At 40.1% G+C, this 23,900-nt stretch overlaps 1 protein-coding gene across 9 annotated transcripts in view; it reads right to left on the reverse strand.

Moving 5' to 3' along the window:
- Positions 1–23,900, reverse strand: part of L3MBTL3 (L3MBTL3, histone methyl-lysine binding protein) — a 73,625-nt gene that overhangs the window by 47,101 nt on the left and 2,624 nt on the right. For 6 of the 9 annotated variants that reach the window (XM_021390946.1, XM_021390944.1, XM_021390953.1 and 3 more), the window contains exons 2-5: positions 15,938–16,049; positions 3,650–3,761; positions 1,315–1,474; positions 194–332 (exon numbers count right to left, since the gene is read on the reverse strand). In XM_021390946.1, coding sequence (XP_021246621.1) covers positions 194–332; positions 1,315–1,474; positions 3,650–3,761; positions 15,938–16,039 — 513 coding nt within the window. In that variant the 5' untranslated portion in view covers positions 16,040–16,049. Of the gene's footprint in view, positions 1–193; positions 333–1,314; positions 1,475–3,649; positions 3,762–15,937; positions 16,050–18,576; positions 20,220–23,222; positions 23,357–23,900 lie in introns of those variants that run through there. The other 3 variants (XM_021390948.1, XM_021390951.1, XM_021390947.1) reach the window with 3 other exon arrangements.

Raw genomic sequence — 23,900 nt, forward strand, 5'->3', positions numbered from 1 at the left:
CAGTTCATTGTCAACAATTAGAATTTGCTGAAGAGGCATAATTAAACTGGTAAGCAAACCAACTACCTATTGTGCCTTTGATGGAGTGATGAAGTCAGTTCTATTTGTAGAGTGATGAAATTATTGACACTGCAATATAAGGCAAAATTCCTACTAAAATGTTTGCAGAAATGGGTTTATGATGCATACTAACAGTTTCATCAGGATTTTCTTTCTTCTCCTCATTATCCCTGGTCTCTTCTTTGAGAGGTAATTTTGTTTTTCTTTTCCGAATGACTTTGGATTCATCATCCCCATTGCATTCCAAGTTGGGCTTTTCCTCCTTTGGTTCTCTATTACAGGAGCAACACAATGGTAAAAAAAAAAATGATATTATTTCATTTCTCATATTCATAACACAAGTAAAATGTAAGTAAATCTAAAGGTCAAATGCTGGAAGGTCCTACGGCATTATGCAAAATATATTCTTAGAAAAACTACTGAAAATTACATCCATCAAAAAATTAAGCTGAAAAACAAACAATAGAACTGCAAAAGGACAGCTGTCAGCCTGCACTGAACAGGTTCAGCATGTTTCAAACAGTAAGTGTTTTCTCACGTACCAACAAATCTGGCAGAGAAGCAAACTGAAATGTTTAGGACTGCCAGGCAGTTTACAGAAAAGAAAGAAAAGGTAATTATTAAGACTGACAAATCCAATTTGAGAAAGTTGATATGACTGAACAAATTGCTAAATCAGAACAGAAAACGGTGAAGCAATTAACTAAAAATGGGGGAAATGCACAAAAACATAGATGTTAAAAATTCCTCTAATGCAGAATGCAACACGGAATGGACCTACTAACTCAAGTCTTCATTTATGATGAGATGAAAAGCACTAGCTCAAAGAAAAGGAACTGAGAAACCACAGTATGTTCATGTTTTTGCTCACTGTCATCTATAATACAGCTCTTGAACTTAATTACAATTAACTTACCACACCAACCATCTAATTACCGATTATCTTAATTCCAGTGATTATGAAACAGGGTGGGTGTTTGACACTGATTCATACATCCCATAGACTGTATCCCTGTTTGCATCTGACAGCAGAACACAGCATCCTCTGAGCAAAGACTGCCTTCAACACCAGCATTAGACAAAAAGCAAATGTTTCATAATGCACCGAGTTTAAAAACAGTGAAAGAACATTATAAAATGCTGGAGAGTCATCAAAACATGGCTGCCCCACCATTAACATTTTATTCCACCACTTTTATCTCATGCTGCATTAACGCCAAATTCTTTGTTTCTATGCTTCATAATAGTACCTACTTGTTTTTTACTTGCTGGGCACATTTCTGGCTGCAAAATTTCCCTTCAGGAACAAATTCTTCTACAGTACCATAGTGATAACAGTTTTCACAGAAAACAAGTCCATCCATTTTTGCAGTTTCCTTCAACTTTGTGGGGATCCCTGTCTTTTCTGAAAAGGCTGCACAATGAAAAAATAAATTCACTTAGGTGATACATTTCCAATGATCCTTAGCAAGCCTTGTAAGCAAACAGAATGAAGTCACGTCACTTTTGTTAGAACAAAGAACTGAGAATTAGTGTCTGCATGTGGTTTATTCACAACAAGTAACTTGGGTTTTCATACTGCAACACCAGAAAGAATCTACTGATTTCATTCTTCTGGCATCATTGGCACACTGACACTGCTTGAAGTGGCTACTCATGGAAAGAGTGAATTTTGTGATAGTAACTGTGCTGACTATCTAGAGAGTTGTTGCACAGAGTTCATCACCTCATGTCCCACTGACGTGCCTCATTTTTGACATGTAGAGTCATCTGGGGAGAATTTATCTTGTAATAGCTTATAACTTCTGGAAATAAATCACTGACTACATTCCAGTCTTCTACTGCAGCAGCTATTGCTCAACAACCCTGAGGTCTACCAAAAGTGAAAAACAAACAAACAAACAACTAATTTGTAGCAAATAGATTTTAAAATACTAAGTTACTAACTTATCCTAAACTATGACTTCCCCTCAAGAGGCATGTAGCCTAGGAGAGGATGCTGTTTCTTTTGCTCACAGTCAAGTATTTAGCACTGAAGTTCTCCAGTTCCTAAAGAAGGCAGTTCACTTTGCACTCCCAAAAGGCAAATTTCAAGTTGCTATTTCTTTTGTTTGAACACCAAACTGTCTTTAAAAATTGAATCAAATGAACTCTTGTGTGCAGACCATCTCCACTAGAATAATACATTATTTATGCAATATATTTACACTCCAGAGTCATTAGCAGTTCAAACCAACCATTTCCTCTCAGAACTGAAAATTTTAGCAGTATTGTATCTTTTGGGGAGCAATAAGTTAATCAAAGATTGTACAAGATATTTGTGATGATTGCTTAATATGTTTATGCGCCCAAAAACACACTTTAATTCAGTAGCAAGATTTTTCAGGCTTACCTGACAGTAGGGGATGAAGATGTGTTTTATTGTAGGCAATTTTGATCTCTCAGTCTAAAGAGAGAATCTGCTGTAGTACTACACTATCATGTTGCTGCCACTCGCATCACAGATTTGAATCTTCAATATTTGAAAAATTATCACTGACTTGGAAATCTATAGACCAAAAGTAGTTGTGTTCTGAAGCTTTAGACCTTCTTGCTGAGGTCCAAACTACTTTTCCATTGATATAAATGTTTCAATTATTTATAGAAGTCACATGACAATGATGGGACAACAGCAAAGAAAAACTTTCATTGACTTTTCTTATCCTGTTTTGTGAAAGGTTACTGATGATTGTTAAAATGGAATTTCAAATTATGTTTCTCAACTTGCAGAATGCATATTCAAAAAGAAAATTGATAAAATATAATACAAAAAAGAAGGGGAAAACAGGTAGTTGTAAGTAATCACAAAAACAGACGTGATATTCTTTCACGCTGCTCCATCATTGTATCAAAATTTTCAGAATTTTTGACCATGTAAACCAACTTCCCCTGGACACTGAAAGTGTTATCTTACATCAACACTTTAAATAAAGGACACACAGCATCTCGTTTTGCACCTTGTTATGTAGACAAATACTACAAAAATATTAGAATGTTACCACTCATGATAAATGTAAATGGTTATTACATGCTAATTTTAATACTGTAATAAAGTACAGTCAGCAAGAGTGAGGCAAAAGTGCAGAGACATACACTGAGATCAGTGGTAGCAGTTGAGTAGCAACCAGTATTACACAAAGGCTGTTTACAGACAGAAATAAACACTGTAGGAGGTCAGTTAGGTCTGTGAGCAGTCTGGAGAACCAGCTCAATAAAAATAACAGCAAAAATTTCTGAACAATTTAGAGTAAGAAGTTGACTACTTTTGAAATTAAACAGGAAAACACTAGTTCTAAGCTTAGAAAAAATTACTGTAAGAGAAAAATGTATCCATAATTCAACTTCAGATGTTTAACAGCGGAATTATTTCCTTTTATCTTAAAATACATTTATTTCATAATTATTAACACAGAGGTAAGATCATCAGAGATACTTTGTGCATTAAGCAAATAAGGTTTTCATTTTAATATGGGGGCCAAACCTGCAGAAAAACTGGTACATTATATAAACATGGTCTACTACAGAAAACTTCAGTGACCTCTTAGCTGACCTTCTTGAGCTGTTGGAACCATCCAGGTGGTGGTAGCCATGGCTTTTTTAACACTTTCCATCTCATTTTCATCTGTAATCACCTCCAGGGCTCCAAATTCATTCACTCTAAACTGGTAAAACAAAACAAGTGGCATAAAGTACAGCAAAAATTTACTAGTGCTTTCTTACACCATCATTTACACAGTATCCTCACCATATTACCCAATGCCTAAGTGTATCTGCTTATCCCCCCATAAACAAGCATTGTTTCTGAAAATACAAGCTCATTTTGTTATCTGAAATTACAGTTTACTACAGTATTGATACAGATGCGTCTACGTGTAGTTTGATATCTAGCTAAAATATAAGAAAGAAAAAAATCAGTAACAGAAATTTGCAGGAAAATCACCTAGCTGAATGTCTTTCACTGACAGCAAAATAGTGCATTCTGGCCACTTAGTATTTTTGTCAAAGAAAAGGCACATCAAATACACATGCTTTGCAGAGCACAAAAATTCCAGCATCCTGCAAAACGCTGTACTTCTCTGCTGTAAAGTGCTCATAAACAAACATCTCAAGGCAGTTTATGAACTGTTTAATTACACACTGAATGTGATATTACTGTCAGCCAGAAGCAAGGCTCAACAATATCCCACATGCTGTGCTTACACAGCATCACTGTGAGTTATACCATCCTGCCGCCAGCAGAAAAGCGTCTTCCAAATGCCGTAATAATTACTGTGCTACCAGACGAAAATAAACCTCCCGCTTCCCAGCCACTACTTGGTTTCCAGGCCCAGCTGGGTGTATGGGTTGAACTAACGGCAGTATTTTGTCTCTGACAGTCTACTTTAAATAGCAAAGGGGCTATAACTATCTGAGTTCTATCAAAGGTCTCTAGAAGTGAGGTGCTGTGATCAAAGAAGATCAACAGAAAAAATTAGGTCCAGGAGAGTCTTTCAAAGCTCCTCTGTATCCCCTGCTGGAATACTTTTTCAGGGCAGTAGCGTTAAGCATATTTCTGTATCTCTAACTAGGCAATTTTTCACTGAGTAAATAAGGAGAAAAATTGCCCAGCATTGTGCCTCAGGAAGGTTCTGGCACTGTGCCCCTCTGCACCTCAGTAGAGTCCAAGATGAACCATGTCCACTTATACTGGGCCCTGCTGTGGTCTGCAAGTGGTTCTGACTGAAAGCCAAGTTTTTTGCTTAAAATCAGCTATGTTTGCAACACAAATGCAATTGTGGACAAGCTGCCAACAAATCCATCTGGACAGAAAGACCACGAGTTCAGCTTTGAAAGGACACTAAACACCCTAATACCACACACTCACACTCAAGTTTGTGGGCAGACATTTATGCTGCTCCAACGAAGAGAAACAGAGTTACCATTTGGAAGAGGATCCCTGTGTCTCACAGCTGACTTCAGCACCCCATCTGGTTCCTATTTTTGCTAAGCTAATTTTTCCTATTTGTGCTTTGTCTGCTGCCTCAGAAGCTGGTGGATACTGGAGGCAAAACCTGTATTGTTTCTATGAGCCATAGTACTGCAGCAGCTGGCTCAGCAGGAAAACACGGGTACAGACCCAAACGCTGCGCTGCACCTCAGAGGCTGACAGGCCACAACAAACACAGACACACTAAAGGTGTTTCTGAAGAGTCTGGTTGATATACGAAGCTTTTCTGCATGGCCTGATCTGTGTTAAGCCCACATCCATCACCTGTGCCACACCAGCCTGCCCTTCAGACTTCAGGGGGCTGACTAACAAACCTCAAATACCTAAAAACAGATGACTGCAGAGAAGCTGCTCCTGGATACTCTTTTACTTGAGGATGCTCACAGCAGAAACAGCATAGCAGCAGCCAGGCCAGCATACTAAACTGGGCTTAGGGACAGAGTGTGACCACTGTTTCCTGTCTCAGTGGGTAGGACAGCATGACACTGGTTGTAGGCCACCAGCCAGGTCTGACTCTACTCTTCTCACAGCCTTGTCTCTATGGATGTCAGGGGCCTCCTGCTTAACCCCCACAAGCATTCACCCATGAACTCACAGCAGACTGAACTGCTTTAGCTCACTGCTTCCCGAACTACAACCTCTGCACTGTGAGCTCTCAACAGCTGACCAGAAAAAATGCCTCATATCTAGCAAGTCATGCTCTGGTTTCAGTCAAGGAAGAACAGCAAAGAAAAACTTATGACAGAGGTTAATTACTTAAAAACAGTACAGACAGTTGTGCAGTGTAACATGTTGCATGAAGCCCTCACAGAGTAAGAGCTGCCAGTGTCTATTGTTGCAGGATGACATAAAGGGATTTATATTAATGGTGGTGGTATTTGTGTCCACTGAAAAAAAGTTAAGCCTCTTCTATCAGTAAAGAAGATGACAGAAAAAAAAAAGAACAAAGGAAAAGAGAAAAGGAAAAGATTTTCCTCACAATATTTCCTCTATTTTGGTGATCCAAGCCAATATCAAGAGCATCCTTCCTATAATCTTCATCTATTTCTCCTGTTGTCTCGACAGGATGAAGGTCCAAGCAGGAGACAAAGAGCTAATCTCTGGGGAAGTATCAACAGCATCACAAGAAGTAAAAACGTGTTACTTAGTCACAAAATTCCTTAAGTAAATATATAAATTTGCATTGAATTAAGGCATTTTCCTTAAACCTGTCTTCATTAAAGCAAACATGGATGGAAAACATTGAAGTCAAATGGATGGAAACAAAGTCGGGCAATTATCAAGTACTTTTAAAATAATCTCATGAAGTAGCCTAATTTTTATCACTTCAATGTTTAAAAGAAAATAAATTAGAAAGGTTGTTGGGTATGAATTTAATTCACTTTCGACAAATGCCTGTTTGCAAATGTTAAGTAACCTCTGAACAAGACAATCAGTCCTCTATTCTATCCTATGGAGGCAATGGTCTTAAAAGATAAGAAGAAAAAGAGGAAGAAACCTCACAGGTTTAGCTGAGCAAACCTACAGTAAAATAAATACAAAGAAATGTAACAATTAAATAGAAAGTTTCGCTTTCTGAGCTTCCTACAGGTGAGCCACAAAGGCAAAAACACATGTTTTAAACTTACTGCCATTCTTTTCATTTAACATGTATCATAAACTGAGTTGGCAGAACGAGTCCAATTGTTAGTGATTAAGTATACAACATAGAATTTACTTTACTGCCCTGTTCAGCAGTTTCCACTGCTAAAGGATCAGAAGGAAATTAAACAGTAACTTCCATCCACACTTTACTACCCATTCCTTCCATTTGATGCTGAGATGCATTTTCACATCCTCAGGAAATAATTTTCTGATATACCAGCTCTTCAGCTTACATGAGTGCCAATTCAGTCCCCGGGAACATTTTAATTTTCATTCAACAAAAGAAGAATACATTCAAGGAAATCAAGATTTAAACATATAATGATCAAACATTATAATTACTTTCTGAACCATTTCTGACTATTTGCATGTTAACTTTTTCTACAACATTGAAAACTGCTAACTGTAAACAATTTTAAAAAAAAAATTAAAATTGCATTAAAATGTACACAGGATTAGAACAGATATAATGATTTACTGCAACAAAACCTTTGTTTTCTGCACGCAATTGTACTAGATGTATACTAGAAGTATTTCACAGACACTTCAGCTGCAAAGCAGAAGTGTACACACTTTTTGCAAACTCTAATGAAATCCCATTTCTTGAATACTCTTTCTAGAAAAACTTTTCTGAAAGCTCTTACTTGAAAAACCTTCCTCTAACTTTCCATTTAAATTTATTCAGTCAATTTATGCTCATTTGTTCTTAACCCAACATTATTCCGCTCTTTCTTTTTCCTACCACTTACTCTCTGGGTATACCTCTGAAGCGAGGGGTTCTGAACCTCCAGGCTTCATTTTACTATGCTAAACACAAGCTGCTTCTGTTCCTCTTGTGAAAATGGTACTCCAGCCTCTTGATCAGCCTTACACACCACGTGCTATGCTCAACTGTAGAAATTCACTTTTTTTCTCAGTGAAGGGAGATCAGAACCTGACTATGCATAACATCACAGGTGGACTGCCTCTGTCCCTTCTCCACTGGCTTCGGGACTTTTTCATTTCTAATAAAGGCTCTCTGTTTTATCACGCAGGTTGGGAGGCACTCTGTAGTTTTATTTAGGGGAATTACATGTTAAAAGGGCTTTTAGTTACCTTGTTCCACATTTGGTAAAAATGCTCAGTATATCTGTCACTCAATGTGAAATACAAATAAATTTGCAAAGAATGAGAACAGTCTACCGCATTGCAAATCAGTTCTTAGAAAAGCAAACCTATTGGGAAAAAAATCTACACAATTCAGTTTTTAAATTAGTTCCTTGCTGCTGTATGCATCTAACTCAGAGCAACAAAGATCAGACTATTTCAACAACCTGTTACTTCTGCCCTTTCAGGAGTACACAAGACCTCATCAGTACTCACAGAGATCAAATCAGAAAAAAAGGCTACTATTGTTTTCCACAGAATAAAAATGTTATTTAGGAGAGCAGACACAAATTAAAAGGAAAAAAAAAAGAAGATCAAGTCAAGTGCAGAAGATAAAAAAATGCATCTAATGAACAACTTTAAAATAAATTACAAAACACGGCCAACAGTACCATCTACTGGGCAAGATTAGGACAAAGAGCTCATAGCAAGATATATAATTGTTACTGCACTCTGACCATAACTTCAGGAATAAAACTTACCTTGATCACACAGCAGTGTGACAGTAGACTAGCTCAGATGAAACCCTCAAAATTTGTATTATCCAAAACAAATTGGGTTCACTGAGGCTACAAAGTAACTGAACTTAAGTGAAGGAGTTATAGAGCAGTCTGTGAAGAGGGCACCGGGACACCTGGGACTCCAGGCATACAATCCCAGTAACTATACTCAGATCTCTACCTAGCAAGCAGTTATCACCACTCTTGATTTTAATCATGAACATCCCCAGTGGTTTCAGTGGGACTGCTCATACAAACTGAGGCTTTCTGGCATCTTACAGCTCCATCTCTTTTCAGAGCAATGGAATCACCTATAGACATTATATGCCCAACCACATCCCACTACATGCCAAAGCGTTTAAATATTATTTGAGCAAGTTAGTAAGTGCCAGAACTTGTCCATTCAACCACTACCTTTGTCTCAGTGCACATGTTTGATAAAGCCTTCACATGCACAACCACATACTATTTTTTTCCACAGAACCTCTTCCTCAGGCACGGGCTGGATAGTATTCAGAAAATGCGGCAGCTGCTGGGTATTTTATACTCTTTCTTCAGCCAGTGAGGTTACTCTCCATCGTTTGAAAGAAGAATGATTGCTTATTTTCTTTAAAAATAAGCAAACAAACAAACAAACTTGAAATAACAAGGAGCATGTATTCCCGAAAGCTTTAGGCACTCTAACAGTACCTGTTACAATGCAGTGCAAAATAACTCCTGAAACAAAACCTCTGCTCTCAGCCACTCACAAAAGGAAACAGGAATACCTCTTACTAGCTCTTCATCACTCCGAGAACCCTGCTCACAGCTCAGTTCAAAGCCCTTGGCAAGCACTTGATTTCCACAGCTTGCCTGGACACATTTAGATTCTTTCATATATAAAGAAGGATAGGGAAATGAGTCCTGGCACCTGGCTATTCCCTTTATTTAAAGATGAGGGCAAATGCAGTCAGGACACTCCAGCTCTGTCAAGCATGGCAAAAACAAAATTAAAAAAAAAAAAACACAAAAAAACCCCAAGAACAAACAAGCTAAGAAGGATCCCTTAATATTTAGGGTTCCCTAAATCATCATTTTCAGAGATTAAATTCCACACCACTATCAACCAACAGATCCAGACCCCCTTCACTGGAACCACTCCTGGCACACTTCAATCACTTCAAGCAATCCTCAATTGATTTCAAGGTGCTTCAGTAACAGTGCAACAGGGTAATCCAGAAACAATAAAGAAGTAACAATTTGTATCCAAGTGCTCTTATCCAGGCAGGCACAAACAGGAACCAGTTGAAGGGCTTACTCTGGAACTACAACTCCCGATCTCCCTCCCCCCAGTAATAATAGGAACATCATCACTTCTCAGCTGAAAGCCTAGGTACCTTCAGCAAACATTCACCTCTAGTAAGAGAGACAGACATTTCCCCACACCTCAGACTTGTTTGGAGCAAACTCCAGCTACTTGATTCTTAGACATCTTCAGTCTCTTCCAATTCTTCCCTCCAGACTACTCAAGAATTATCTTAGCGCCAGAGGGCTTCTCAACGATTGCTCCCCACTGCACTCTCAGCCTGCCTTATCTCCACTTGACGAGGAAATCGCAACTGAAGAGGCTTTCTTAAGGTAACACAAAAATCTGTGCCAGAGTCAGAAGTCAAGGCTCTGTTGGGTATTTTTATACTCCTGTCTGCCAACACACTTATTGATCCAGAACTTGACCTGTAGAGCACTCCTGGCTCTGAATTATTTCAGCCAGAGTATTTCTAAATACCAGATGCTAATATCTCCCAGGGAACCCAAACAAGTGACAAATAGAAAATGAATGGCTATCTGCCAAAGTTGTTCAGCACCGCACAGGAAGGCTGTGGTACCAGCGAACACAGCACCAAGCTTTCCTGTGTGGGACTCACCTGCTCCACTCACTAAACTACTCCTTTTTCTTCCTGAAGTCCTCTGCCTGGGTATTCACAAGTCTCACAGCACCTACAGTAGAGAAGTACTGAGAGATGCAGTAGAGAATCACTATTTGCTAATTAACCATGCATGTTTCAATCCTATTTCTTCAGTGCAGTAGACTCCACACACAATTAAAGATCCAAGAGAAACTTAATTCTGTCATTTCTTGACTTCGGAGTTTTAGCAATTCTAATAGTGAAATTTCCTTTCTGGTCTTTCTTTTTTGCAAAGGCAAAGGTAAAATTAGTTTTTTTTTTTTTTTACAATGCACGGTGTTAATCAAAAATCCATGGCAATGAGGCACAACATGGGCTAACTAATTACATTAGATTGCAACAGAAGAAAGCCATTTCCATGCGGCAAAAGACCGCTAGATCTGCTTGGGCTGATTCGTGGCCTAAGGAAGTCTGTCATTACTTGCTTTCTCTTCCTTGGCAGGGACAACTGGCACCCCACAGCTGATGTTTCCTGCAGAAACCTGCACCCTGAGGAAGAACTCACCACCTTGACTAGAAGTGTAGCCCACGACACTGCAGGAGAGTAGAGCTGGCTTTACACAAGGAAAGTGCTGCGCTAGTATTTCTGCCATATAATCATGTGAGAGAAGAGTAACTTGTTTTCAAAATGGTAATTATCTCAAGTGAGTGTGACTGGATTTCAGAACAGGCAGGTGGAAAGGTGCAGGCTGCTGCTTTGGGCTGTCTGCGCAGTCCAAAACAGACCACTCAGAATCATGGCCACCCTCCTTACCTCGCAGCTGGAAATACCCAGCACTGTTGCTTAGCTGGCCGGAATTCTGCCATTCCTGTTCTGCTGTTACAGCCAGTTTTCTATGAGATTAGCTGCCCAGCTCTATTTACAGGTTAATTTCTTCACCATCAAATTTATTACTTTTTTCCAGTTCAATCACAATTTGCAAGTTGGAATCAATGACCAAAACTCTGTCCATGCAGCTTGTAACAGTTTACATTCAAGACACAAGCTCTGCAGAACAAACTCGTTACAAAGTACTTCATAAACTTCTGTCACTACAGTAGGATGTAATTATAAATTATTACAGCTTTTCCAATTTAATGAGTACATTTAAATCCTGAAGTGATGGTGTTACTGCCTGCACTCGGCACTCAGACTTCAAGAAAAAAATGTATTTCACATTCACATTCACACCATGCAGAGTAACTGGTAAGCACTGACATTTTTCAGAAGAGCATGTATTACTTAATCTGCCACATGAAGGCATTCTGTGATTTGTAAACTATTTTAAACATTACTGGAATTCAGGTTTTCTGGTTTATTTACATATCTTGAAAGAACTCCTAACATACAATGCTAAAATTTTTGTTCTCGGTCCTCAGTGCATCATATTGTACAACCTTAATTCTTTCTTTCTTTTGAATAATTTGAAATTCTAACATTTTCCACAAACACTCACTATTTATCTGTCACACAGTTCTTGAACACATGCTCAAAGCAGTGTTCAAGAAATATTAACTACTTTAAGCCTGTTTTTACTAAGAAGTTTTAAGGAAATTTCTTATGAGAATGGTTTTGCACAGTCTCCTCCAATTACAGATGACAAAAATCTAACAACTAACACTGCGGAAAATCACAGGAAGAAAACATTTTTAGCATTTTATGAATTTGAAAACAGATAAGAGACTGTGGGATGGTGGAGAACAGAGGCTTCGTGTCTGATGCAGCTCCCTTATGTTCATTAAGGTGGGAACCGACTGCCCTCTGGTGCAGTATGTCTCAATGAAGTTCAGTTAGCATGAAACTGGCCATAGGACTTTGTAATAAAAAGAAAAAAAAATATTACCTATATCTGGTTGTTCTTCCATATCATAAGAAAAATTAAATACAAACAAAGCTTGGAAAATACTGAGAAAAATCATTTGTAAACGTTTCAAACACTGGCACTAAAAATTGTTTTTACTACGTTTCATTCACAGAGGAACTTGTATACACAAAACTAAAGTGGTTCTGAAAAAAAAAAAAAAAAAAAAGGTTGTTCTTACTACAGCTACATCAGCTACGCTTGCCTGATAATTTCTATTGATGAAGCTGGGTGTTAAAATGATGCGCAAGAAAAGAGATTTCTTAGAATATCTGTATGTAAAAGTAAGTATGAAACTTCCTCATGCAAGCAATAAAGACCGGTAAATGCCCTGTGACTAAAAATAAGGAGTTCAAGTGGTTCTACATTAAAAAGTAGTATTTCAACATGTTGGAATACGTTTAACTTAAACCATTTTTTCCAACATTTTATAAAGAGAAAAATATACTAGACGTACGCAATATATAATTCCCTGTAGAGTTCACCTATTGAGTATTATTTATTACATAAAAAAACAAGCACTCCAATCTTTTACCAATCTAGAAAAACACAATGCTTGGATTTGTATACATTGCCACTACAGTGCTCTCACTGGATTTTTCGATTGTATTTCAGTGTAAACACATAGCAACCATTTGATATCCTTAGTGGAATGAGGCTACTGTAATTTCTGAAAGACACGTGCAAGTTTACAAGAAGCAACTGCTACACAAAGCCACTTTCTTGAGGTCCAGAATACAGTACTAGAATGGTCTTTTATCAGGAAAGTTCAGGTAAATCATCTGAATCAACCCTATTCTGTGTATTCCGCAAGGAGCATAACACACTTTTTTATGATCACATTTACAGCCTCATGTGATTAGTCACCCTTTTAACCATCATTATTTAAAGCAATCCTGAAAAATGAGTTGTTACAATTCTCTCAGAAGATTAAAATCCTTACTTTTCTAACACCCCCAGCTGTTTTGTTATCTACATAAATATCTAGCCTTTCACTGAGTCTTGATGTTCTCTGGTCCACTTAGCTCCTCAGGGTAATTCTGCATTGTTAGAAGATGTTTTTCCTTCACTCGCTTTTAGAATGCTTCCACTTCGATTTCTTTGAGTATCCCCTTGATCATACGTTATTAAAAAAAATAGCTACCTGCCCTGTTCTCTCTGAAGAATAATCTTTCATTATTCTGTGTACATTACCATCTCACCTCTCACAGTGTTTTCTCCAATGCCTGGACAAAAGAAAGAATTTCTATCCAAAAATCAGTTATTGGTTTGTGTCTAACAATTAGTTGGCCGTAAGAACAACCTTAAAATGAAGCCCAGGCTTTCCTCCAGAACGAAGTACCTTGCATGATTTATTGAAATTATGCTCAACTGCGTCTCCCAGTTTTTTTGCTCACTTCATATGAAAGCTTTCCTATTCCTCTACTAATTAATGAGCTAACTTTTATTTCTGTTCTGTTTCTTTTAACACAGGGAAAACAGAACCGAACAAAGCAAGTACTGGTGAACAATAAGATTTTGTATTTTCTTGACTTCCACCCTTTTGTATTCCTTCCGCAAACATTTCAGTATTATGTTTCACACAACTTTGCTTATTAAAAAGCAAAGGAATTTTAAAATTGTGAACTTATTAAAAAAATACAGAACTTGTCAGGGATGTGGAGGCTGACATCAGCATTCAAAGCAGTGACCATGAGACAGTGAGGTCTGAAGGGAGCAAAATGAACCCTAAAATAACAGCACTGAATTTCAGGAGAGCAGATATTGGCTGGCTCAGAGGTTTACTTGGCAGGATCATGTAGGAGACAGTTCTAAAGGGTAAACTGGCTCAGGAGACCTATGTATCCCCAGGGTCAACCCTTTCATACCACAAGATGCATGCCAATGCGCAAGAAGTTAAGCAAATGTGGATGAAGGCCAGCAGGAAAGAGCTGAGAACTTCTGACTTAGTTTAAATGCAAAGGGAGGAAGTATGCAGAAGGTAACACTGAGACATAGAGAAGGTACACAGAGACTTTACCCAAGCATACAATGATGGCATTAGGAAACTGAAAACTCAGCTGGAGAACAAACTAGCACAGGCAACAAGAAGAGGCTTCTGTATGTGTATAGGCAGCAAAAGCAAATTACCGAATTGGAGAGAGGGGTTGATACGCCGGAGGGCTGTGCTGCTGTTCAGAAAAGCTCTACATGCTGAAAGAATGGACTAAAAGGATCTCATGAAGTACTACAGAAGTGAATGAAAGGCCCCGCACCTGGGATGTGTGCAACACTACAGCCCAAGGCTGGCTGTCGGAAAGCAGCTTTGCAGAAAAAGGCCTGTGGGTCCCACAGGCAAACCGAACACAAGACATCTACACGCTGTGGTAGCAATGAAGGCCAAAAGCATCCAGGGCTGTTTTAGCAAGAGCCCACAGATCAAAGCATCTAGTAATTCACCTCCACTCAGTTCTTGTGAGAGCAGATACAGTTGGCACTGTCCAGTACAAGAAAGACATAGACATACGGGAGCAAGTCCCACAGATGCTCAGCAAAACAAAGGCTGCAACAGATGACAGGTAAGGAGAAGCTGAAAGAACTTGCAATTAAATATCAGAAAAAGGGGAAAAAAAAAAAAAAAAAGAACACCATAAGGGCAGTGAAACACTTGGACAGGTTGCCCAGAAGTGGGGGAATCTCCAGCCCTGGTGATAGTCACATCTGTCCTGGAGAAGGCTGGAGTAGCCTGATCTTGCTCGGAGTGAGGGGTCCAGACAAGGTAGTCCTGAGGTCTTTTCCAAGGAGAATTAATCTGTAATTCTATTCTACAATTCTGTGTTTTAAAAACAAACAAAAACATAAACAAAACAAAAACACCTGCAATATATGTATCCTGAATTTCACTCATTTTTACTTTTTCAACACAAGAAATTGTACTAGGCACCAAGGAATATGAAGCACCTTTAAAAACACGTTTTCTGATCAATTCGTGAAACCCAAAATTTGTGAAATTCAAAAAACAGACTTCAAGAAAACCTCATCAGTGTTCGTCTAAATGGAATCAGGGGAAAATATCCACTATAATCAACAGGAAAAAAAAGTGCAAGAAGTCTCTAACACCTAAGCTGCACTTTTAGCTAATGCTGACAGGGAAACCTTCTGAGGACATTGTAAAATGTATCAGCCAAAAAAAAAACAAAAAAACCAAACAACTAATACATTATATATTTTAAAAATAAAACTGCTATAATTTACTTGGGTAAATACATACAGTGTGAAAAATTGTATTAAAGGTACTATTCCAATGCTATCCAAATTGCTAAACAACACCAATCTCAGAAACACTCACTTTATTCATTTTGATAGGCATCCACATGACAAAACACAGAAAAAATAAAATATTTTTAGAAATAAAAAAACCTAAGAATATGAGACTGTGAAAATCAGTGACAGTACAGGCATTCTTACTTAGACAGTACTGTAATACTCCAAATGGACTGAATTTTCACACTTAGATTTTAAATTTCTTGCATTTTGTGCATTTGATTACTTTTGTCTGTATAGTGAGGCAGTGTTAATTTATGCCTTCCTACGGGGATGACTGTTGTCTTTGCCAGCACCAGAAACTGAATCAAGAGACTCCAGAGCTAAAAGCTAACAGGCTACAGTCTCTTAACTCAGAGCTGCAGATTCATGTTTTATTCATAGAAACAGATACCTACACACCAGCTTGTGAAATACATTACTTTGGCATTTAAAATTTGTATTTTGCTTATCAAAAATTGCAAATCTTACCTTCAGGTCACTTCCTGGCAAGGTACCTATGCCATCCTTCCAGTCCATAACACTAAATACATCAAACTCTTGGCCATTTCCGCTGGAGGCAGATTCATTCATGATGCATGTACTAAGAAAAAAAAAAAAGAAAAAGAAAAAAGATGTTAAGCTGAAAATGTTAAAAATGTTCACTTCACTGGACATTTCTTCAAACACACTTCATGGATTAGTATTAAACGCTTCTTGGCGTTTAATACTGATGATGCGGACAACTGATGACAATGCTGATAATATAAGCTAGTGTAATACAAACAAGGGGAAATCGTATGAAAATATTAAAAAGTAATCCCTCCTTTATACAGCAGGAGGCTAGTAATGAGGCTGAATTGGAGAGAAATGTGAAAACTCAAACTGCAAACAAATCGACGTGGGGAAAACATACATTAAGCATACCTAAGAAAAACGTTCGTTCTGGGCAATGAGACAGAAATATACTAAGAACTATTAAAAAGAGCTTATTAAGTTAAGAAGATATTAAAGTTTTCCTGAATATCTCATAACATGCTGATATGAAAGCTTTACCCAAGTTCAAATTAAAATTGCAAAATGAATTTAAAACTATCTTTCATTTTCATTATCTGACTTGGGAGGGCCAGGCATTCTTTGCCTGTCTCCACAGAGTTTCACCATGTATTTGACTTGTATTTGTGAAATTCATTTACATGTAGACACGCGCAGGAGAGACAACTCCAGCTTCACAAGACCTTATTTTACCAGATCCCTCTGTTTCAGTACAGTGAAAGCAGAGAAAATACTTATCCTTAGAAATAGTGGATTTGGACATTCTTGCGGCAAAAGTTTATCTGCACAAGCAACACCACCACATCACACTTGCCACTGGCGCCTGGCTTTGGCCCAGCACTTCTCTCTATCACAAAGTCGACATCAGTTGCACTGAACTGCAAATGGTGATAGCAGCCATTTGTGACTAGCACCAGCTTATTTCTTTCTGCTCCTTACCAATCCAGTGATGTTTAACTTTGTGGCCTGGCATCTAATTTAATATTTGTTGGATATGGAATCTGAATCATTGATTTCCTTTCTGAAGGACTTCTGTGTTGTGCCTAGCAACTGAAACAATTTATGGCAAAATGAGTCACATCTTCAGTTTGTGAACTATTAGCAAAAGGTTATTTCTTTTCAAATTAACACTCCTTGAACTCTTTAACACCTTCTAAGCCTCATCTTCCATCTGCAGACTGCCTATAAACTTTCTCTGCAAGCATCAGTATTTGAAATTCAAATAGGCAGACAGGTTTCTTTGACCTTATTTTTCAAAATCTTAATTTTTAACTTAGGATCTACTCTCAAAATTTAGTTTCCACAAATATCTATTAATGCTCTGAAAATCTGGAATGTCCACAAAGACTGAGGGTGACATTTGTTCACTCACAGACAACAGAAAAAGATACAAACCAAGCACAAGTAAAAGCGGGTCTTTCAGAAGCTTCTGACTGAAAGTGTGAGGAGAAAAACACTTAGCTAATTAATTCTGCAGTGTGAAAAATATTCAAATTTACTTTTTTTTTTTTTTAATTAGAAAAAAACACCGTCACTACAGCCAGCCACTACTCCAACATTGTGTCAACAGTGAGACCTCCCTTGCGTTTCTCCTTGGTCTCCTCCTCATTTCCAACAGAACTGTGCAGTCCTTACCACCCTGAGCAATACCTCAGCCATTGAGCACTTTCGCTGCCATGCAGCGACCACATGATGTCAACAGGACAAAGATGGACCTCAGCAGTAACCACTGCTCACAACGAAAGAGCCCACACTCCCCGTCACTTCATGGGTCGGGTAGGTCTCAGCAATGGGCCAGCAGCTCTCTGTGCTTACAGAAGGCTCTGACAAAAGGCCACATGTTCCACGTGATACATCTGAAGTAAGAAGAACCACGTCATTTAATGTGTCTTTTCAATCCCTCAATTTAGTTCTCCTTTATGGGAAAATACTGATCATCATCAATCATTCTGTGCATCGTCAATGCACAAAAATTTTAAAATACACCAATAAATCCAAACAAATCCAGCATGAACTAAGAAATCCCCTAAATCCCTAGACCTTGTTTTTTAAAAACTCTCCCAGGCAAAACCCACCACCCTACCCTAGGACAGCTCCCACAAGACAAACTGAATTTGATCTGAGCCCAGAGTATGGTGTGTTGTAGAGCCCAAGCCCACCGTGAAGCCAGTCTTTACCAAGGCAAGGGAGCAGCTCAGGTGGGCTGACACCAAACTCAACAGCAGCACACTGGCAGGGACACCAGCATTCTCTCAAAAACACAAGACCCAAGCTGTTAAGAAATAGCTGACAATTTTATCTTCCAGAAATCCACGAAATAGAACATAAAATACGCTCTTCCAAGCATGCTGGTGTGACGTGCTCCCCACAGCTGGCCTGCCTAGGCACAGACAAAGCTGCACCCTGTATTAACTCAAGTTTCTAACCCTGTTTAGTGGATGCTCTTACTCAACCCCTCTGTGGTTTGTTTATTATGGATAATAACACATTCCAAAGGTTTCTTCAGAAGGAAAAATGAAAAGTGGGAAGAGGCCTGGGAGGCAATGGGGAAGTGCTTCCTTGTAGTGGTGGCTGACCTGTGGCAAGGAGCCATGGTGAGCACTGCAGCACATCCTGGCGTCTCTGATAGCACCACTGGTGTTACAGACATCCTTCATAACAGAATCAGTTAGAAAAAAAAAAGACCAAGTCCACGTGAAATCTTTGTAACAGAAAGGTACATATTTCTTCCAAGAAAACAAATTTTTAATTAATTACACCTAACAAAGTATTCTCAGGTAACAGTCAGCAATAAAGACACATTCCATTGTTTGATAAAGTATTTGTTATTGTTTTCCCTTTAAAATTAAGATTAGGGGCACAATCTCTACTTTCATATATTGGCCCTCTTCAGCTTTCAGAAATGGTGGTGACGTGAATGAAAAGGTCACAGGGCAATGCAGATAGAAATGTATTTAACAAAAGGAATTACATTTAACAAAATATCTGTTTCTGGCTTCACTGAGTTTGCACAGATGAAAGATTGGTCTACATCCATCTACTACTGATAAGAAAAAGAGAGAAAGGACAATTACATTATTACAGCAGTGAGGTACTAAAAAAGGATGAAATCCTTTAGAAGGAGAACTATGGAATGTCTTATCTACTCATTTTCATTTTTAAAGCCCCGATGTAGCTCTTTGAATTAGTATAACTCCTTCCATAATAATTTCATTTGCTATCATTTCTGTTGCTACAACACTTCCTGAAAGTTTTAAAAATACTAGATGAATACGGGGCCAAGTAACTACAGTGCTGTGCCTGTGCCTGCCACCGAGTGCCATGTGACATGAAGGTAAGGCCATAATAGTAGGAACCTGAAACAGTTGTTTTCCAAAAGAATCTCCAAAATCCACTGTTAGGGATGCAACTGCATTTTAGTCTTAGCAGCTGCAAGCTGTAAGATCTATAGAGTAACGTGCTGTGTTTTAATATTTCAATATTAACGTTGCTCTAGACATAGACATACAAAAAAAAACCCTCAAAAACATTAAATAAGCATGCACGTAAAATAAGATCAAACATATCCTTTAGAAAAACCTTAGTTTTTACCAACTCGTTCAGCAACAAATGAGTACCTCATAGAACACATACTTAATGAGAATAACAGCATTAAAAATGAGATAGATTCCCCTGGTGAAAGATTCTCTATTTAAAGATTTAAGGCAAAGAAATAGGAGAGAATACGCCAATTAAACTCACAAGTATTTTTTGAAATAATTACAGGTTATGTACTGAGTACGTCAGAAAGTAATAATAGAAGGATTTTTTAATTTCAGTCAGTGCTTAAAAGAATTAACTGACACCTACCCAAATGTTGAAAGTCTAAGATGCCACCTATGAAACACGCAAGGTAGCACCATGTGTGACTCCTAACCACCGAGTTCAATCCAATATGCATCACTGAGCAGCAGAGAAAGGAGCTTTCAACAGCAAAGCCAGTAGTCAGCATTACCAGACGGGCATAACATATCTGGATCGGTGTGTCCATTCTTTTTACTCATTCTTTGTATTTTTATTTTTACTTTTAAGGAATTCTGAAAGCACAGAGCCAGGACCATGGGATGGAGTGTCCCCAAGGCAAGTTTGCTGATGATACCAAGCTGAGTGGTGCAGCTGCCAGAACAGAAGGGAGGGACACCATCCAGAGGGACCTGGACAGGCTTAAAAAGTGCACCCACGTGAACCTAATGAGGATGAACAAGGCCACGTGCAAGGTGTTGCACTTGGGTTGAGGCAATCCCAGATATGAGTACAGACTGGGAGAAGGACTCACTGAGAGCAGCCCTGTGGACTTGGGGGTCCTGATGGACAAAATACTGGACATGAACAAGCAGTGTGCCCTTGCAGCCCAGAAGGCCAATGGTATCCTGGGCTGCATCAAGAGGGGTGGCAAGCAGGGCAAGCAGGTCCAGAGCAGGGCCACAGAGGTGATCAGAGGGCTGGAGCATCTCTTTTATGAAGAAAGGTTGAGTGAGATAGGCTTATTTAGCTTGGAGAAGACTCTGGGGAGACCTCGCTGCAGCCTTCCAGTACTTAAAGGGAGTTTATAAGCAAGAGGGGGACCAACTTTTTTCACAGTCTGGTAGTAATAGGACAAGGGGGAATGCTTTAAAATAAAAGAGGGGAAGTTTAGGCTAAATATTAGGAAGAAATTCTTTATTCAGTGGGTGGTGAGGCACTGGAACAGGTTGCCCACTGAAGCTGTGGATAGTCCATCCAAACCCGGCCTTGAACACCTCTGGTGGATAGCAACCGTGCCCATGGCAGGGGGCTGGAAATGGATGGACTTTAAGGTCCCTTCAAACACAAGACATTCTATGATTCCATGATTATGTGAAGCAGCAGGTGAGGAGGGTGAGGTCCAAAAGACAAAGAGAGGCCTCAAGGGAGGTGATATCCTTACACCTCCTAGCAATGCACCATATGCCTCGCAGGCATGCACTGAGCTGGAGACACCAGTCCTGACAGACATGCAGAAACAAAGGCACAAGTCTTTTTGGCCAGATATCACAGATGATTATTTTGGTCACCTCCAAGTAGGAGACTGCTGGCAGAGAAACCACAGGCTGGAGGGGATGTACATAGGGGAAATGAAGCTGATCAGCAGGAGACAACACATATCAGAGCGGCCTCCTCTTTGGAGATTACCAAAGCAGATAAAGACATCCATGCCCTACCGCCTAGAAACCAGTGTGGTTACAGCGCTGGTACATCTGTCTTTATCTGCTTTATCACATAAGGATGGGAAAACTACCAGGGCTGAATCATCATACTGCTCAGGCCAAACACGGGAGAACTACCCCACATCTCCCCTTTTATTTTAGACAAACTTGGGTTTACTCTAGCTTTAAGACAACAGTTATAGCAAAGGAAAGTTGCTCATAACTGCAGTCCAGAGAAACCAGAATTACTTCCTATTCACTGTAAACCCACCAGGGAGAGCCCACTTTTCTTCTCACGACCATCTGCTCAAGCAGGGCACACCACACACTTGTATCCTTCTCACCCTTCCACTTCTTGCACTTCTTGATTATGTACTTCAACAAAAACAACCACAACAGGAACAGCTCAGGAAACGATAAAGTATTTTGAGGGTATCCACTACATTTTAATATGCACTTTTAAAATATCTATTTAATGTTTTAATGCTTTTAATGTTCTAATTCTTTTGATGTTCCCTTAAAAGAAGTATCTGCAGATTACACATTTCCTTCAAAAACTCATTTTTCATCCTTCAAAAACTACATTACCAGCTCTGCTACTTTTCTGTTCCGTGTGTTGAAGGACTGAGTCAATTCCACTACTTTGCCTGTTGCTCATGGAATTCATTACAAATAAGTTACTTTAAAGATGAGCTATGGAGGTAGGAATTATATTCACAGAGGGACCTAAGCTTAAAATTCTTTGCCCTCCTTAGCACTCGTAAGAGGAATTGGACCAGATTTCCTGCCAATGTTGTCCCCTTACTATTATTTCCTGCTGTTTTATCTGTTGCTACTTCTCTGTCTGCTACACTCTCCAGGGACACAGTGTATGTTTGGTCTTGCTTCCCAGTAGATAGGCTTAAAATCTGTTTCCTCACAGAAAGAACCTGGCCGCAGGCATTACAAACTGCAGACTGTGTTCTCTGAAAGGAGCGAGCCTGCGCCAGCACTGAGAATGGGTTTGGGTACCTGCACCTGAATCTGGTCTCTGCCAGCAGCTAACACAGGTACCACTGCTCAGAACTGGGTAACACTTGTAGTTACACACAGCTTTTGGCTGCTTTGTCATTTTCAAACATCCACAGAGCACTGTAATACCCAATACTGATGCTATTCCATCAGCTAATGAAATTTACCACTAGCAACTTCCAAACTGTTTACAGAGAATTTGTATCTGAGGAGCTCTGAGGAAGGATCTCCTCTACAACACCTCCGCGACTTGTTTCTGTCCCTCTCTGTGCAGTCCTGAATGGGGGCTTAAGATGCTCAGATACTAAGACTGGAGTATAACTCCCAAATCCCATTTGTTAACCTCCTCTACTTCCTTGAACCAGGCACAGAGTGACAGAAAACTCCCATCTCCTTCCATTTACAGTGCAGACATTTCAGGAAGAACTGTGATGCACCAAACCCTCGCACTGAGCATCACCTGATGTATGTCAAATTGCCATTAAGAGAAGTTAGCTCCCAGTGAGCTCCTCTGCACGCTCATGCCTGGCTCGTGCCCTTCTCCTCCATTCTACTTGTTTTCAGCAGCCTCCACGGGGTCCGCAATCCTTAAACCATTAATTCACTTTTTTCTATCTCCTAACTACTAGTCACTGTGTTTCTCCTTATCTCCAATTCATAAAGAGCTCCTATTTCCCATTGTGATGAGTGGCACTACTACTGAAGCAATAATAAGCTGTGGCTACATATACACTATTACTATCTTCAGTAAATCCCATCCACGTAATCCCTGGTTCCTCACACCCACCGCTTACATTCCATAATCCTACCTGTCAGCAGTATTAAAAAGATGAAGGGTAACGGGAATAACCCACAAACGCCAACCCGAGTAATGCCCGACCACACTGAACCAGGCAGAGGGAAAGGGCTCCCCGCCTCACCATTTTCTAGAAAAACAGAACTATTAAAAGCAACAGTGGAGAGAAACTCAAGAAATTAATAAGAACCATACACAGCAACAAACAAACCCAAAGTTCGCTGCAGTTGCCCGGCTGACAACAAACGCCCTCCAATGAGAGCGCTGCGGCAGCCGCCGTCACTGGCGCGCTGCGTCCATTGGGACCGGCGGAGCGCAGCGGAGCGGCGGGGTCCCGCGGCAAGGGCCGCCCGGGCGGCGCGGCGGGGCAGCACCGGCACCGCCACCGGCACCGCACCGCCCGGAGCTCCTCCCGCGCGGATGTTCACCGGAGCCGCTGGGAACAGGAGAACTTCTGGGGAGAGGAACCGCTTTCCTGGGGGGGCTTTACGCTGCAGCAGGAAGGTTCTGCTCTGATTCTGAACACGGGCTGTTCCGAAAGCAGCGTGAAGTCGAGCGTTCGCGTCTCGAGTTGCATTTACACTTTCCACCTGATTGTTAGCGCTCGCTGCAGAGCGTTGACTCACGGGCAGAAACAAAAAGCAAACACGCTCAGCCCAACGCCTCTCAAAAACGAACGGAACGACAATGAGAAGGCGGCTCTCGCTCCGCGTCAGCTCACGGCTCGCACACCCCGTCCCGCTGCCCGCAGGTCACCGCACAGCACCGCGCGTCACGGCCTTCCCCGCCGCATCCCGCGGGGCCGCGTTTCCAGGAAGCGTTACTCAGCGCCTCCGAGCGCTGCGAAGAACGCGGCGGCCGACGGCGGTGCGCGGGGCCGGCCCGGGCC

The sequence above is a fragment of the Numida meleagris genome, chromosome 3 (genome assembly GCF_002078875.1).
Source record: "Numida meleagris isolate 19003 breed g44 Domestic line chromosome 3, NumMel1.0, whole genome shotgun sequence".
NCBI classification, from domain to species: Eukaryota; Metazoa; Chordata; class Aves; order Galliformes; family Numididae; genus Numida; species Numida meleagris.